At 36.9% G+C, this 14158-nt stretch overlaps 1 protein-coding gene across 1 annotated transcript; it reads right to left on the minus strand.

Moving 5' to 3' along the window:
• Positions 1 to 338: 338 nt before the first annotated feature.
• Positions 339 to 9181, minus strand: LOC135691740 (vesicular inhibitory amino acid transporter). Its single transcript, XM_065209700.2, has 3 exons — positions 8639 to 9181; positions 4907 to 5101; positions 339 to 2959 (listed from the first exon to the last, which is right to left on the minus strand). The coding sequence occupies exons 1-3, from the start codon at positions 8829 to 8831 to the stop codon at positions 1959 to 1961; spliced, it is 1389 nt and encodes a 462-aa protein (XP_065065772.2). The 5' UTR covers positions 8832 to 9181; the 3' UTR covers positions 339 to 1958.
• Between the last annotated feature and the right edge of the window lie 4977 nt (positions 9182 to 14158).

Consider the following 14158-nt stretch of genomic DNA (forward strand, 5'->3'; position numbering starts at 1 on the left):
CATCTTGTTCTTTTGGACCCTTATTCTGACGTTATGTGCTCTCAGAGGTTTCATATGAAAAAGATTTGAGCATGTTTAAAAGTTTTGCTTTTTTCTAACGTTTCCAAAATTTCCAAAACAAAATATGTTCTTTTCAAGGTTTTCAAAAAATCTTGCAGAATTTGCTGATCAAAATTTCGTCTTCAATGAATTTTACAATAATAAAGATCTGGAAACTTAACAATTAAACTTAACAATTGAACTTAACAATCAATCTTAATATTGCTCAACTTAAAGGTGAAGCTAAACTTTGAATGAAAACGCACTTTAGACAGGAGATCAATTGATGGTTATGGTTGTAATCAATTTTAGTTTTGTTCGAAGATTAGTTGCTTTTTGAAAGTTTTCAAGTTTTTGAAAAAAAAAATTTGGGGCAAAGGGCGCACCGGGAAATTTCCCGGTGGGCCAGTCCGCTTCTGCCTGAGCCTTTGTAAGCACATTTAGCTGCTCCGTATAATCTAATCGAATTTCATCAATAAATATTTTGCAACGATCCTTGAAACATCGCAGCAGCTATGGTAAAACCCTGTAAAATATTTTCAGATATTAGTGAAGCTGAATCTTTCCGCATCTTCTCGCATCTTCCCACATCTTCCCACATCTTCTCACATCTTCCCATATTTTCCTTCAGATGCTCTAGCGTCCACCCTTAGTATGTGTTAAGTGCACCCCAAATAAACGAAACTTCTATTTAAGAAATAATTTACCAAGCATCAAAATGACTGAAATTTCATTTAAGCATAATTGTTTCGCAGTGTTATTTTAAGTTTCACATTTGGCTGCTTTTCAACGAAATGAATCAGATGGTGAATACACATTTTTTCTCTATGCATGTATTTTTCTTATCCTAGGCACAGATGCTCACGACAAAGGACACCATTGGTCTAGCAGAGCATGGTAAAGCATTAAAAGACGCCGTGATAGTAAGGTAATAAGTAATACTTATTTTTGATTACATAGCATACACATTAATTTGTTTATTTTATTTATTTACTAGTCATTACGGGGGTAAACTTTCAGCTAGTGCTATTTTGCAAGAAATATGATAAATTTTTTATCATTCATATTTGTAAACATTGCAAAAATGAAAGCTAGTTATTTTAATGATTATATCATGTTTTATTATAAAATTTAAAATTAGATTAAAACCATTTTTCAATCTGCAGTGATTTGTTTTTAAAGTAAAAAATTGGTGTTCACCTAAAGAAAAAAATCCATATATCATCTTTATAAGGTTTCGTAATACTCTTGAAGAATTAAACAATAACACGTTGATTTCTGCAATTGAGAAGCTATTCAAATACTAAATTAAAAGGACTTTTATCTCAATGTTAAAATGGGAAGATAATGAAGACTTAGCTAAATCCCAAATGATAAAACAAGTACGATACCCAGTATGCAAATTTACTAGATGAAACTGTTTGGTTCTATTTTGGAAATTCATTCTCAGTCTAATGGACAAACCTTTCCCATAAAACAATTTTTTTACAGAAATAATTTGTTCTTTTTGCTTCCCGCAAAAAAACTTTAAAAGCCTGTTCCTATTGCCCGCACTTAGAGAATACAGTATTTTTACTGTTTGTTGTTAGTGAAGCATTCTCTGATTGTTGACCGAACTTTTGACATTTGTTCTCTCTGAAAACTTCCAGATTTTTTCCAACCTTATATATTCAAAGTCTGATATTTAGAAGGCCTCATGTTGAACAGCAAGTTTTCCTTTCATAACTTTCTCGGTTTAGAGAGCGTTTGAATGCTTTCGATATTTGCAGCATTCAACGATATCTCAGCATGTAAAGACCAAAACATTATTGAGTCTACTGTGTTACTTTCAAGTATTCAGCTACTGCACCAGTCACTCTGCTACAAAGGAGCGGCAATTTCTAGTCAATGTTGGTGAATTTTCGTTGTTCAGTTTTCATTTATTCATTAGATGTCCTTATTGCTTGTACAAGTGCCTTCAAAGATGAGGCTAGGCCAGTTGCACCAATAACAATGAAAACAGCGACTAGCACGTAACTTAGAATTAGGCTTTTCTTAGTCATCTTGTCTCTAAACATTTGTGCATGGAAGTGGATTGGAAATAGAATAACCAAGCCAACAGCAGTGACGCTACCAAAGATCGCCATGAGAAGAGAGAATTCTGGTATGAGCATCGCTACTGTCGTACTCATGCAAACAAGTATGACCCTCATTGCTAGGTCGATGCTTCTTTCGCTGCAACTCATCGGCTTGTTTTTGCGAAACAGTGGGAAAATCTTGACAAGCAACTGCAAGTCTGCTTTCTCAATAATGTTCAAAATGACGTTTAGCGGCATTGCAAACGAAAAGAGGCCACTTAGTGCCAAGAGAGCGTCAATTGCTAATTTGAGACTTCTGCTCCTGACGTTGTTTGTTACCCTTTGCTTGGTCTTGTCGCCATAATGGCAGGCAAGTGCTACCCCAAAAACAATCTTAGTCATCGTTGCCATCGTGAAGGCTACGTTTGTAACGAATTTAAACTTTTCCGGCTCTTTCATGTTACCTTCAATTTTTGGAAGGTAAGGGTGAGCAACGTAGCTGAAAAGTATGATGCAAATGGAAATTACCATACCATCAATGCTACCCATGTGAAGTGATGATATCCTCCATTCACGATACTCGCTGACGGAATACCCAATTAAAAGAACGAAGACGATGTTGAGTGAAGTAACGCTTGTTAAACTAAGCCATGCAATGTTACTTAAATTGCTCAAGAACGCAGTCGGAAAGACTAGAACTCCAGCTAGAATCATGCAATGTTTCTTGGTTAGCAATATCTCTGGAAATATGCTTTCTAAGAAATTTGAAACAAGTATAAGGTATAGAACGCATGCACCAAATAGATGTACCAATTGCACTGTGCTCACGATTCGGGAACCATATGTTGACCAAACAGCTTCACCTATAATAATACAATATAATTGAAGAACATCAAGCTATATATATTTTGACAATACAGCATTGCTACATGTCGTTTTGAATTCATCAGACATATTGTTTCTTATACGACATAGCACCTGCCTCTTCAGGCTGAGAAATGCTTCAAACGATGTTGCAAATTTGAACTATTTGGCAGAACCTCTGTTTTTCGAATGTATATATTGAATGAATGTATATAGAACAATGTTCATTTCTACATATTTCTCCTTGGAAAATATCATTATGAAATTGAAATTGAAAAATCTGCCTTTAGTTTAAGTTTCTGACCTGATTAGGATTAATGACATAAGTAGGATTAATGACAAAATCTTAAAAAGAAACACTGCACGATAAGAGTTCAAAGGAATGTCATCTCTATTAGCAAATTAAGCTACAACTATACTTCGACGATCGCAGGTGTTTTTAAAGATGAAAGGACAATATTACATTATTTTTCTTTAAAAGAGTATGACGTCATGGACATTTGGCATGGTAAAAACAGATGGCATTTATTCAGAAGAAAATAGTTATAATTACTTCTTAGATCATTAGATTGCCCTATCTACATGATAAATAAAACAAACAAAATAGTAGACTTTGAGTTAAAGCTTAAGCAGAAGATGAAGCCCGCTCATTTTACTTATGGTCATTTAATCAACGTACAGACACAGGCTTTCTGAACATATGTCAGTATTTAGGTTGCCATTTGTATCTCAAGTCTTTCCATCTAGTTACAGATATTTTACCAGAAAACTATCCATCCAGTACATCTTCTCGTCTCTTAAAGATTACGAAAAATGCTTTCAAGCAGTTTGCCCCGACCCCTTAATACTTTGCTAAGCTATTTATCAATATATATCTTCAATTGATTTTAAAAAATCGAATCTTAGATCCTTGGAAAGATCTTTTTCAATATTATCCAGCTACCTAGGAAAATAAACCTATGCTATAAAACTATAGATCAAAACTAACAAAAATTTTAATTTCGGCTGCATATCCGCTTTAATTGCAACTTTGTTTAAAGTCATTGTTTGTGTTGCATTTTATGGAGTTGACGTGGAGATATATCGAGAAACAATGATTTATACTGAGAATGATACAGTAGAAACCCGCATAAAAGAACCTGTTTTTATAAGAACATTGAGGCTGAAATTTAACCTTTAAAACCCCATGATTAAGAACCCCCAGGAGGCTGAAAATTGGAAAGGTTCTTATATGTATATATAAGAAAAAATTGTTTTTAGATTAAATAAGGTTATGGTATCTTGCATTCTAATAGGACAATCTAACAACACAAATTCATTTGATTGGTTGAAATTTAACATAAAAAAAGCTGGTTAAAGTGTGTTCATTAAAATTCTTGCGGTGGAAAACATTGTTAATGTATACAAGGCATGTACGTATATAAGAACCTTGTTAAGAACCTTTTAGACTGGAATTTAGAATGGCAGCCTGTTAATTAAGAAACTATTCAGGCTGCCAGAAAAAAACCTAGGTTCTTTTATACGGGTTTCTACTGTATGAGGTATTTTGAGATTTATACCAAGAGCCATGCAATTGAACGAATATGAGCAGCTGACTTCTAAGACGTCAATTATCAAACTCGCAAGGCTTTAGTTGAGCAAAAAGGACCTAAAGTAGCCTGGGTTGTCAAAAGTTAATTGAGAAGATCCGACAAATGCGACAAGATATTCTAAAAATTTCTCACCCCTTAGGGCAAGAAAAGGGTTCTCTATCGGATAGTTTAGATAAAAAGCTGTACCTTGGCTTCATGTTACAAGGAACAACTAAATTTCTGCATGCTAGAGCATGTTTTTGTTCTGAAGTTCAAAGGACAACCAGTTGACAAAATACGGTGTGATTTTCCTTGCTTTCTTAGTTGAATGCAGACTCAAATGCATGTCATGTACTAAAAGGGTATCCAACTCACCAACGGCAGCGTATCCAACTCTTGGCTTTGATTTCTCTTTTCCTTCCTTGTCATCTTCATCAAACCCATCGTCATACTGTGCGTCGATGATTAAGCCCCCAGTATAACACGTGACCACGGCAATTATCACGATGTAGATTATAGATGACAGTCCACCAACTTTTATCGCGTATGGGATTCCTAACGTTCCCATTCCTGAAAGTTTTACATATTATGAAATTTAACAGAAATATTAATTGAAATGATAGAAACATTAAAGTATTACGAATTTATCGAGTTTTATCCTATCTGCATTGATTCAGCTTGGGAAAAAACTGAACAGAGAAAGTGTTTATGCCTTTTAGGCTTGCACCTGTAAATCTTCATCTTTATGTGCCAAGATATAGTTCAATTCCATTATAAAGATTATTTGTAATAGCGTATGTGTTTTTTAATGTTTTCTGTATTCTGTTTTTTGTAATAACGTACATGTTTCGTATTACTGGTAAAGCCCGATCGTCATTTCATCTAGCAGTTTTGGAAGCTATCTACATTAGCACGAAAAATCCGCTATTGTGTAAACAAAAGGAGTTCGTTTTCACATTAGGACTCCATTGGTAACATCCTCTTTAGGCAAGCGGCACTGATTGGTCAACCTCAACAGTCATGTGCTCGTGCTTTTGATTGGCCTATTTCGATCCACAACTGGGTATATATATGTCCTAGCGTAGAATTTTCGATCTATGTTCTGACGTTTTAAACTCTGAAGAATGTCAGACGAAAAGCTTTAGTTTACCCAAGTAATTCCTTTTTACAAAACCATTTTCATGTCCCACCCTGCTAGTTATTACCAAACAAGCATGCAAGCTATTACCTACCTAGTTAATATAATGTAATTATTTTAAACTATTTTTCCCCAAAGTCACTAAGTACAAACCCTTCTCCTCTCCAAAGCGAACTTTTAATCGCTGAATCAATAAAAACTTTTTGATTAAGTATGATAAGATTACGTCACGTCACGACCAAAACCGCTCGGCCTCGTCAGGCACCTTGGATAACCAAGTCGATAAAAAATTTCATCCGCAAGAAAAATCGAGCGTACAAAAACTTTGTTAAGAATGGTAGACCCGATAGCAAACTAGTGGATATCGAGAATATGATAGCACAAAACTCCAAAATTATTGAGGAAGCAAAAAGACAGTATTTTACAAAAATTGGCAAACCCTCTCAAATTCTGAAACAGGCCAAAAACGTACAGGTCCCTGGTAAACAAAATACTGAACAAGGCCAAAATGCCAGTTGTTCCCCCTCTTTTGGAAAACGACGTTTTTGTTCTTGATTTTGAGTCGAAAGCACAACTGTTCAATGACTATTTTGTACTCCAATGTACTACAATAGATACTGGAAGCCAAGTACCAGATCAGATTTTATCCAAAGCACCTTCATTGACCGATTGCTGCGTCTCAGAGGAGAAAAGACTCAATATTATACGTTCCTTAAACCCAAATAAGGCACATGGATGGGATGACATATCTGTTCGTATGACTAGAATTTGTGACGACAGCCTAGTCTTTCCTCTAAAGTTAATATTCGAAGCACGCTTGAAAGAAGGCGTTTTCCCTGAAGTATGGAAAAGAGCCAATGTCGTTCCAGTTCACAAAAAGAACAACAAGAACCTCAAGCAAAGCTATCGTCCCATTTCCCTCCTTCCTATTCTTGGCAAAGTATTAGAAAAGTTAATGTTTGATTCCTTGTACGAGCACCTTTCCTTCCATGAACTGCTAAATCCAAACCAATCTGGGTTTCGCCCTGGAGACTCTACTATGATCAACCAGTTGATCTCAATTGTTCACTCTATCTTTGTTGCATTTGACTGCAACCCTCCTCTAGATGTACGGTCAGTTTTTTTAGACATTTCGAAAGCTTTTGATAGAGTATGGCACGATGGATTGATCTACAAATTACAGCAAAATGGTGTCTCTAGGCAGTTTTTATCACTGATTCGCAGTTTTTTAAAAGACCGCATGCAGCGTACTGTCTTGAATGGCAAAACATCACAATGGGGCAAAATTGATGCTGGAGTTCCACAGGGGTCGATTTTAGGTCCCCTCTTCTTCCTTGTCTCATGATCAATGATCTGACAACAGATCTCAAATGCAATGTTAAGTTATTTACCGATGACACATCGATTTTTTCAGTTGCTCACAACCCAAATAAATACGCTGCAGATCTGAATCATGACTTAGAGCGTATCAACCGTTGGGCACATGACTGGAGGATGTCGTTCAATCCTGAACCGGCGAAGCAAGCAGTTGAAGTGACATTTTCTAGAAAAAAGATTCCCGTTGATCACCCGCCTATATTCTTTAATGATGAAACTGTCATGAAGGCTGACGAACATAAACATCTAGGTGTAGTGTTTGACAACCGACTTACGTTCTCCAGTCATATTCAATCTACAATCAATAAAGCGAGACGTGGGGTTGGTATGCTATGGTTCCTATCTGATTACCTGCCAAGAAAGACTTTAAACTCTCTCTATAAACTCTATGTTAGGCCCCACCTTGACTATAGTGACGTTATTTATCATATCCCGCAGAAAGTGTGTGACTTCAGCCATGAAATCCTCTTACATCGCCAAATGGAAAGAATTGAATCAGTCCAGTATTCTGCTGGCTTAGCTGTTAGCAGTATTCTGGTGTATGGAAAGGTACTTCTTGCTCCGGAATATACAAGACATCCTATTCCACAAACTCGTTTGCCAACTTACGCACTTAAAAATCATGCTGTCGTTGGGCGAATAAATGCAAGAACAGAGCGCTTTCAGTCAAGCTTCTACCCAAATTGTTGGAATAGCCTTGCCTCTGAGATCAGAGAATCGCCTACAGTCAGCTTTTTCAAAAATAGAATATCTTCTCTTATCCGCCCTGCCCAGAAGCCTCTTTATGGAATTTGTGATCCAAAAGGTGCTGCCATTCTCACTCAGCTACGCGTAGGCCTCAGTAAACTAAATTCACACACATTCAGTGATAACTTTCGGGACACAGTCAATCCTATGTGCCTAGTTAACGACGGAATTGAGGTTACTGAACATATCTTGCTCCATTGCCATGCATATGATGATCAAAGGTGTGATCTCCTTGGCGCGATTAACGAAAAACTAAAACTAAATAGCATTTCAAACCCGTCAAAACAAACCCTTGTGCATATTATGTTGTATGGTCACAAAAGATTTTCACATGATGAAAATAAAAAAAACTTGGAATCTACGCTAAAATTCATTCATACATACACAGAACATTTCTTGCAGCACCAGAAAAAACCACAATTGTTGAACTTATCTAACATTTCATCCTTCTCTATTTATCTTTTAGCATTAAATGTATAGTAATGTAGAATCAGCACTAAAGACCACACCAAAATCTTGTCCAAATTTTATCTTCTTTTCAAGTTGTAGCCTCTTTGTCTTTTGATCGAACCAGCTATCCACACGGACTAAACAGGATTTTGGTATAGCCTTTGATGCTACTGTATTGTTTTTTGTTAAAGTCAATGGGTAGCCATGCCTATCATGCTCCCATTGGCATCGTCTTTGTAATCTTGTTCTTGTAAAATGTACTTTTTTAGACTGTTTGAAAAAAAAGAATTAAAAAAAAAGATTACGTCAAGACATGTACGCTTTGAGTATCGGGAGCTTGACAGCATCATCACAATTTTACTGAACAAATAGATGTAGAAATATATTTGACAAACCTTGTATCAAGTTAAGGATGTTGAACGATGTTTGCAAAATGGATGATTGAGCCTTCTGTTCTTGCAATATTTCCTCTGACTTGTCAATCTCCGTTTTATCGTCATCGTCATTTTGATCCTCTTCTGTTGCCTCTGTAAGGCACACCTTTTCTTCAGCATCATCGTTCGTCTTGTTACAAGAGAAGTTAAACATGTTTACATTCAAGGTGGTTCTTGAAAATTAACGACAATTACTTGTTTATATTTCAGGTATTGATTGTATAATCCACGAAATTACAGCAGACAGAAATAATTTAACTACTGGATTTGTATGAGAATTGTCATGCACATGTTACCAGAAGTAATAATTCTGCAATCTATTGGTCAACAGCTGTGTACGGCTGGTTGACGTGCGGTATGATCTTACAAGCCGCAGTATTGAGAGGGAAATTAATTATGGAATTCCTTTTTATAAGCAAACCATTCCCTATCGTTGTATATTAAATAGATAGGTCTAGTTGTACCTATTACTTTGTGTCACTCTCCATCGCAGAGGCGTTTGTTGGCAACCGATCTTTTAAAACGAGTTGCAGCGTGCCTCTGCCAAATAAACTGCGTCAAAAAATCAACATTTATTTGCGCGAATCGACTTCTCAGCAACATAGCAACAAGGTCAGAAACAAACATGCAAAAAGGCGAAGCGAAAGGTTGATTCAACCAAGACATTCCAAAAATTGTCTTTAGTTGGGTATTTTACATTCATGTTCTTAAAGGGAGTTGTATTGAGATTGAACAATAGTGGTGTTGTTTCAATTTGTGTATTGAAAGTAGATTTGTTTCAAGTAGGAAAGAGGGGCTGAAATGGACCGGGAGACGGGCACGGGCCCTGACAAAAAAGGTTGGTTGTTTGCCACAGCCTCTGCGAAGGAGAGTAACTTTGGGCAGTCTTTAGAGCGATGAGCAAGACAGAAATAGCGCGCGTTAAAGCGAGGTTAGCGTAATGTCACTTGATATACAGTCCTACTACAGTTGGTGTGAGAGAGAGTGCGTAACAGTGGTGGCATGTAGTGGTGCGACACTTTATTTTCTAGTTTGTCTTTAAACTTTTTGTTTGAAAATTATCAATAGCGCTTACTGCATGTGCGCCTTTGCTTTGTGTCGCACAGACCTTTGCAATAATGGCGTGCCAAAGCCAAGATACTGTGGTATCCCTTCCCATTGGTAGTTTTCAAATTCTAGTACTGCCTTTCAATAACTCATTGTTTTTTTCTCTTTGGATGGAACGTTGGGTTTTCTCTGTATTCAGGATATCGAACAATAGACTTTCATTTCCAGTACTGCTTGCATGCAATGAGTTAACAAACATGTAGAATCAACGCAACGAGGTGGATTGACGTTGCCAGGAGCAGGACCATTCTTGCTGTTTTATTTTTATGAGTTTTGACGCTCTTACTTTGAATATCCCTTATTCAATAAACTGTTCCCCTTCATGTAGCCTCTAGAAAGTTCACCCAAAGAACATATGGCCCCTTTCCTCTGGGCCTAAACTTTGAATCTCCCTTATTTTAATGAATTAAGATGAGCTGCATCTAAGAGTCTGACTGCTAAGGTTTCATAACGATGGAAAGAATTGCGGTGCGAGGTTATCGTTGGGGAGTATCTAAAGGTTTTAGCTCCTTTCAGCACAGAGTCGTATCACACAGGAGCAACACCCACGTTAATATAAGTCAACTGATTGTCTGTGACTATTTTAAATAACAACATTGATCTACTTTTATCTGGAATCCAGACACTGGATACCAAACGTGATCCGTGACGGTCTTTGCACTTCCAACTTCGAGCAGTACTAGAACCGCGATTCTAGAACACTAAAAATAGCAGCGGCTTTTGACTGAGAGCATGGGGCCATGAAGTTCTTCTGCTCATATAATTCATCTATGACCTCCAATAAACTGCTCCCCTTCATGTAGCCCCTAGAAAGTTCACCCCAAAGAACATATGGCCCCTTTCGTCTGGGCCTTAACCGGCTTAGACCATATTAGAGTTTCTCACCAACTCTCATGTGAAAAGTTGTAATCGGATTCCATGGACTTCAATTTTCTTATAAATAATACTGCAACATTCATTAATTCAAAAGTTCCGATCCGAAAAGTTCCGAATGTTCCAACAGATTGTATCAACAATGACATTTTTGTTGATACAATCTGTCGGAACATTTGGAACTTTTCAGATCGGAAATTTTGAATTAATGAATCTTGTTTCTTTCATTACAAATGTTAAATTAGGGCCTGGCCCGCAGTATGCCAATCTCATATTCTGTAGACTAGTACTAGATTTTTTTAGTACTAGTACTAGGTGAAGGAAAAGTAGTTAGAAACCGTACTAAAACATGATATGAATGTAAGAGCAACCGTTCATTCACCTCGTCAAGGCTTGCTCTTGTCAAAGCTGGTCTTGTTTCGGACAACAGAGCCCGTTCCCTCGAGAATCGGGATGCGAAAAGGGAGGTAAATCGAAGGGTTTTAGTTAGACTATTTTAGTTCTCTTATTTTATCTTGGCAATGGTTATACTGGTCCCTGCGTGGTTCATCATTTCTAGTCTTGTCCCTCTCATCAACACCTGTACCAGGAACTCCACAGCTTTTGCAATCTGCAGTTTTCGCTTTTTGCAATCGCGGTATTTTTCGAGACTACTGCCCATGGCTGACTGCTTCATTTCCACCTTGCTTGGAAAACCATTTCCATGTAATGCAGGATAAATGCTGGAACGTCATTTCACCCATGAATCTTGCTGATCTGTGTAGCGAGATGAATTATGTGGGTTTCTAGCGCTAATTTTCATCCAGAGCTCTGTAAGGCCATGTACTTGACCAAGAGCGATTAATATCGAGATTTGGAGATTGAGTTAAACTCTCCCTGCAACAGTTTGACCCGATCTCAATTTTGGAATCATGCCAAATTTTGTCATTAAATTATGCTAGATTTGCAAAACTTATGCTAAATTTCAAATCAAGGCAATCCTGTAAGGGAAAGAGGCAAACGTATGCTCAGAATAGCAAAAATGACCAGAGTGTCAATTTGGCCTTTTTGACTACTCATCTCTATGTCTAAAACACAGTATACTCATAATTCATACACAAAAAGGCAACTTAGATCAATTGTTTTGACATCCAACTTTCTCCATTTTGGCCGTTTTTCAAAACCCCTTGGCCGCCATAATTTGATTTGGCCGAAGAAGCAAAATTTGGCTGAATTCTGTTCTTAAATGTTGCAAAAAACCATGAAAATTCAAAGGAAGCAAAAATGTTTGCACAAATCATTTTCAAAATTTTAAATGACGCAACATGAAACAAAGTAAAAGATAACAGACAATTTAAGATAAAGCAACTGAAAGTTTAGATAAAGCAATTTAAGATAAAGCAACGTAACCTGCAAAGCAAATTTTGATTACACGATCACTCCCCACAATTAGCAAAAAGTTAGCTTTTTGTATATTTCGTTTAGTTGGCTGAATTTGGCCGCCAACGGTAAAATACTTGGCTGCCAATCATTCCAAACATCTGGCAACCCTGAAAGTAGCAAGTCACAATTTACTCCCAAAATGATAGCCATGCATGCTGGTATAAGGTATTTGGTAACGATAGACAACAAACCAATGGAAACAATGATGATTTTTTTTAAGATATCAAAATTATGCCAGAGTTATGTTAGATTCTAAGTTATACTAGATATTGTGCTAAACGACGATTTTGGTCAATATTATGCCAAAAGTATAATAAACTCTTTTTTTTATAAGAACAATTTTATAAGAACACGAGCCTCAAAACTGGTCAAAAGTTAAGAACAACTTAAGAACAAGCTGAGGCTGAGCTTCTGCAAAATGCAATTTTAAACAACGTTTTTTCTCAAAATCAAAGATTTTCAGCGATGTGTGGGTACTTTTTCAGTGAATATTCAAATTTGTCAGCAGATTAAGGCTGCCTCACTCACTTTGTTGGGAAATGAGGCCTGAACACCTCCTTAGAGCGAAAAAGCTAGCAATCGCACTGCTTACACCCTCTTAATTTAAGAACAAATTAAGAACAACCCAGCCTCAGATTTTCAAAAAAATCAAGAAGAGTCAGCCTGAACTTGAATTTACTGGTTCTTATAAAAAAAGAGTGTATTATGCTAGATCTGGTCAGATGAAAACAAACGAAATATCCTATTTTGTGGATATTGCAGGAATACCTTTGACTTCATTGAAAAATCCTGATTTGAAGCTCTACTAGCCCCAAGATAATTTATTGCATTTTTGACCAGTACAAAGAGCTTTCAATCAAGGATTCTGAAAAAAGGAGAAGAAAAGAAACCCATCCTCTCAATCTATTTTCGAGCAATGCAAACACACAAATAGAAGTAAAGATGAAGCCATTCTGGGCGTGTTGTGCCACAAGCAGAAGCACCTCTCAATACTTATATACAAATACAAATACAAAGATATGATATGATCAATAGAGGGTTAGGCAATTCTCAGCCTGATGTTCAGAGAGTGGTCAGTGATATTCCATGAAATCATTGTCTACACACTCTTTCCACTGACAGTGGGATTAGGTGAGAAAGTACAGCAGCCAGCTCCAGGTTAATAGCTGTTGTGCCAATGGCTGTTGTGCTGCCAACTGCCAACCACGTTGGAACCACTTCAAGCACATGGCCTTACAAATCTCTGAGTGAAAACGGTGACAGGAGGCACACAAGATTCATCCTGCTATGATGTTCACCATTCCTCCTGCATTATATGCCTTAACTGGAAATGATTATTCAAACAAGGAGGATATTAACAAATCAGCCATGAGTAATAGTCCCGAGAAATACCTAGATCGAGAATCCATCAGGTTTTATTCATTAAACTTTACGATTAACGTTATTTGCATTTTGCTTAGAACAGTCGCGTTTGGTTGACTGAGACAGAGTATGACTGGGACATTTTTATCAGTTTCGTTGATTGTTTACACTTAAACGTTTGATTCTTAGCAAGCACGTTGCCTTAAACGTTTCTTTAATTACAATGGTTCTCACAATTACTACACCTGCAAAAAATGATATAAGTGAGAGTCTTATTCTTGAATGCGCAAAGAGTGCTATTATTTTCAATTAGTGCAAAAGTTTTGGAAAACATAAATTTGCGCATGCGCAGTATAATTTTACTATTTTAGCAATTGGTAACTTTTATATTCAATAATATAAACGTTTATTTACTTCATTCGGATGCCCATTTCCAAAGAAAAGGGTTAGAAAACCTCGCACAAAACCTATTATGAGTTTTCGTTAGCTGAAAAGCGACCAAAAGGGGTCCATTTTTCGACGTGATTTCCAGAAAACCTACCACGCGCCCAGATGTCCACCCTCGTTTTTCTTACTTGCATAATGATGTACTTAAACGATTATGAAGAGTGAATCCGGGCATAAAAAATGTCTACGGGATCGACCCCAGCGTATGGCCTATCTAACTCGAGACAATTTACGAGCGGCTGCTCGTTGAAACAATGAGATTTTTTACAT

This window comes from Rhopilema esculentum, chromosome 13, assembly GCF_057945365.1.
Source record: "Rhopilema esculentum isolate cy_ngs chromosome 13, ASM5794536v1, whole genome shotgun sequence".
In the NCBI taxonomy this organism is placed as follows: domain Eukaryota; kingdom Metazoa; phylum Cnidaria; class Scyphozoa; order Rhizostomeae; family Rhizostomatidae; genus Rhopilema; species Rhopilema esculentum.

What these genes read in the sequence shown, in the direction of transcription:
- LOC135691740 (XM_065209700.2), bottom strand. Translation starts at nt 8,831, where the DNA reads ATGTTTAACTTCTCTTGTAACAAGACGAACGATGATGCTGAAGAAAAG. An exon ending in CATCCTTAACTTGATACAAG is followed by an intron (nt 5,102 to 8,638) that starts GTTTGTCAAATA and finishes TAAAACTTTCAG; the next exon opens with GAATGGGAACGTTAGGAATC. An exon ending in AGTTGGATACGCTGCCGTTG is followed by an intron (nt 2,960 to 4,906) that starts GTGAGTTGGATA and finishes GTATTATTATAG; the next exon opens with GTGAAGCTGTTTGGTCAACA.